At 45.2% G+C, this 3,641-nt stretch overlaps 1 protein-coding gene across 2 annotated transcripts in view; it reads right to left on the reverse strand.

The window, feature by feature from the left end:
* The window catches only part of ATP7B (ATPase copper transporting beta), a 30,595-nt gene extending 27,300 nt beyond the window's left edge, over positions 1–3,295 (reverse strand). For both annotated transcript variants that reach the window (XM_010172909.1, XM_029086184.1), the window contains exon 1: positions 3,047–3,295. In XM_010172909.1, the coding sequence (XP_010171211.1) occupies positions 3,047–3,295 (249 nt within the window). The remainder of the gene's footprint in view (positions 1–3,046) is intronic.
* Positions 3,296–3,641: the final 346 nt, after the last annotated feature.

Consider the following 3,641-nt stretch of genomic DNA (forward strand, 5'->3'; position numbering starts at 1 on the left):
TGGGAAAGCATGGAGGTGGAGCAGGGCAGGAAGACATTGCTGGATTGGGAGCACCAAGTCTCAAATGCTGGCTTGGCACACAGCCCTTGGCATTACAGCATCCAGAGCTCAGCAGCAGGTCTGGAGGGAAAGGTGGCCATTTTCCATGGCACGTGTCGCTGGCAGGGCAAAACCACCCCATCGAGGGCTGTCCTCAGAGGCCTACTGTCAGCCTGCTCCACTGCCCCCCATAATGGCCTATTTCTTCTGGGTACTCCCATTGAGAAGTACAAGGGCTGAGAGTTTAACACAGCAGTGAAGGGATATAGAATAAATGTGAGAAAAACAACTGAACTGAGAAAAAAAACCCAATGAAGAACAAACCACAGCACTGGGTGAGACCCTCACATAGGCACACATAGTGACCCGTGCCCTGACCATGGCTGCAACCCCATGGCTGTGAACTCAACAAGATTTGTGTCTTCCTTGGCTTCATGCCCCAGCCGCCAGCTGCCCCTGGCTAAGGACCCATAATGCCTCCACCCCTCTGCTCCATGGCCACCTCGTGGGGAGGCTTGTCACCAGGAAAGCCACCCCTCACCCCCTCATCTCCCCTTCCTGGGAGGTGCAGCCAGCCCCAGAACGCCAGTGTAACTCTTGGCCTCCGCAGCAGGCGGCTGAGGCTGTGCTGGGCGCAACCCCAAGCGTCACCCACACCGAGCTCCCAGATGGCTGCTGCTCCTGTCTGCTGGTCCAGCAAGGCTCTGTCCCCAGGGCTGGCCCTGCTCTCCTGCCCTCTTCACCCAGCCCGCAGGGATGTCACCTTTCACATCCTGAAATTCAAGCTCGTGTAACTCTTGGCCTCCGCAGCAGGCGGCTGAGGCTGTGCTGGGCGCAACCCCAAGCGTCACCCACACCGAGCTCCCAGATGGCTGCTGCTCCTGTCTGCTGGTCCAGCAAGGCTCTGTCCCCAGGGCTGGCCCTGCTCTCCTGCCCTCTTCACCCAGCCCGCAGGGATGTCACCTTTCACATCCTGAAATTCAAGCTCCAGACTCCCCACTGTGAGGAGGAGGCCAGGCAGTCAGCTGGTGAGGAGACAGGGCCCAGCCCGTTCAATGCCTTCCCCTCTGCCTGTCCTCCTCCTCTGCTTACCCAGTAATGCCAGATCTCACTGAGCCTCTCGCCCAGTATCTCCAGAGATTTTGGGCTGCTCTTCTCCCTGTACCTCTCCAGGCTGAAACCAGCTATTGCCCTCTCACCTTCCAGCACACAACTGCCAAAGAACTATCTGTGTCTCTGTTTTACCTTTCCTGTTTCATTCTTTTACAACCCACTGATTCATGGCTTTGGACTTGGGCAGGCACTAAAACACAACTGAAAGGCGACATACTATTAATTAAATGCTTCAGATGCTTTGCCAGTTTGTTACAGGCAGCCAGTCAACACAAAATTAGGACAGAGCAGCCTCAGCAACATGAAAGGTCCTGAGTCTTCAATTTCGTGCCTATAACAGCAGCACCTTTGAATGGGCAAAAATTCAGTCCTTATTCTCCTTAAGAAATTTCAATGGAACTTGTCCATCTGTCTTGTTAGTGCATCTTGTTTAAATCTGCTAGACCTTAACTGGTTGTTCTTCCTTCTTTCTTCCCCCAAGCTTGAAGATTAACAAATGTCAGTAGCTACTATTTTCAGTAACTACTTGTAACACAACTTGTTATTTTTCATGAGTCTTAAACAAGGGAAAAATCACTCTCTCCACCTGGATATCAAGATTCAGTTAAAATATTACTTTAAAGCAACCTTTTTGATGCTTTTGTTTTCAAAATACTAAGTTAGTTGCTCTAACACTTCTGACAAGGGACTGCTATTCCCCACCTGGGAACAGGTTTCTCTAACAGGACAGATGATGGAAAAGATTTAGGCAGTTGCAGTCGGTCTTACTGAAATGGTACCTATACTGTAGTTAGCAAACCTTAGAGACCTTAGCAGGTACTTTTAAATTAAAGGGAGATATGTAAACCACGCTTGGTTTACTAGGAAAGAGGAAAGCCTTGTTGTAAATGAATTGTTTCTAATTTAGAATTAAAACAAAGCAAAACACTTTGTGATGTTCTTCATGGCTCCAGTACAGGCAACACATATATCCCAAAGAAGTGAATACAGAAAAGAGATCCTTTGGTAGAACAAAGTAATTTATGGCATGATTGTTTTCTAGCAAACATTTATAATATAAGAAATAACTTGAGGCAGAAAAAGCCTTCATATATATTTGGTCTGTTCTGGCTGTCATTTCATTCCAGTCTGACACTAATTATTTAAGCCATTCTAAGCATACGCAGTTTTGAAAGGACATAACATTTGTTCTGAGAGTTTCTTTTCCTTAAATATTCACAATATTCTCATCCAAACTACACTACTGTAATTTACATACCTTTTAAATAGCAAAAACTCTTTTAAAAATAATAAACCCCATTACGTTTTTATCACCATTGATCTTTCTAAGCCTTTTCTCCACATCAGTTAATCTTTAAAAACACCATAGTTATATACTAGACTGAATCACAAAAAAAAAAAAAAGTCACCAGAGATGTATTATCAAGAACTTTCACTAGCATCCCGTTAGTAGGTATAAATAAACGACTTACCTACATTTAGGGCCTTTTCATGTTTTTGCAATTTCTATTATTTCAGAGAATAACCTGGTATGAGCTACTGCAAAACTACTCAAGCAATTGCAGTTTAAAAGGAGAATATGTTTCCCCACTAAGAATCACCACTCTATATTATTAGAGGTGGAGCTGAAAAAACATTCATTAGTTACTACAGTGTAACTCATCACTAACATGTGCTTTCAAAGATTACTTTCAGAGGATCTCCAGAGGACTTTGCATTTGTGTACTGCTTGTTATGGGGCAGGCATCCATGCCGGGGATTGAGACAATTTAGATAAAGAAGGTTTAACCTCTTTTAATATACAACCTGCATCCAACATGCTTTGTTTTAAATTCTCCAGTTCAGAAACACTTCGTCCCAGTACACACACACACACACACACCAGCTCACTGACCTGTCTTTCAATTATATTGACTTCTGGCATTCCCATGGAGTAACTCTGCAAAAGTTTCTCTTCTTTCTGCAAGTTACTGCTTGCTTTCACTGGAGATCCTGTCTTGGACTTTTCACCAACAATCAGTAGTTCAGGCACATCATGAGCTGCCTGCTGTTTACGAATAGACACCAGGGTTATGTTTTTGTGGTTTAAAGTAGCTAAGCAGGACAGATCCCTTTTCATTTTATTGTCCAGTTTTCTCTCCATTATCTTTCTGGGCTTTCAATATTGCAATGCCAAAGGAAAGCTTTACCAGAGCGGTTATTCAGTATCTTATCAGCCACGCTTCTTTCAGTTCCATTTACAACGGCTTGAAGAGTTCTGCCCATCTAATCAACGTGCTCATTAGGCATTCACCACGAAATCCCAGATGCAACCTGTGATCCTTGTGTACACAGCTCGCTGCACTCGGCTACCTGCTCTTCCTGCCAGTTTAAAAGTTTCCCACCAATTGGCATCCCCTGCACTCAGCGAACTGCGTTCAGTGCTGCTAATCTTTGCACACGGCGTTGCAGCGAGCTCAGCTAAGGCTGCCTTTCACAAGCTAGTCAAA

Source organism: Antrostomus carolinensis, unplaced genomic scaffold (genome assembly GCF_000700745.2).
Source record: "Antrostomus carolinensis isolate BGI_N321 unplaced genomic scaffold, ASM70074v2 scaffold49487, whole genome shotgun sequence".
NCBI lineage: Eukaryota > Metazoa > Chordata > Aves > Caprimulgiformes > Caprimulgidae > Antrostomus > Antrostomus carolinensis.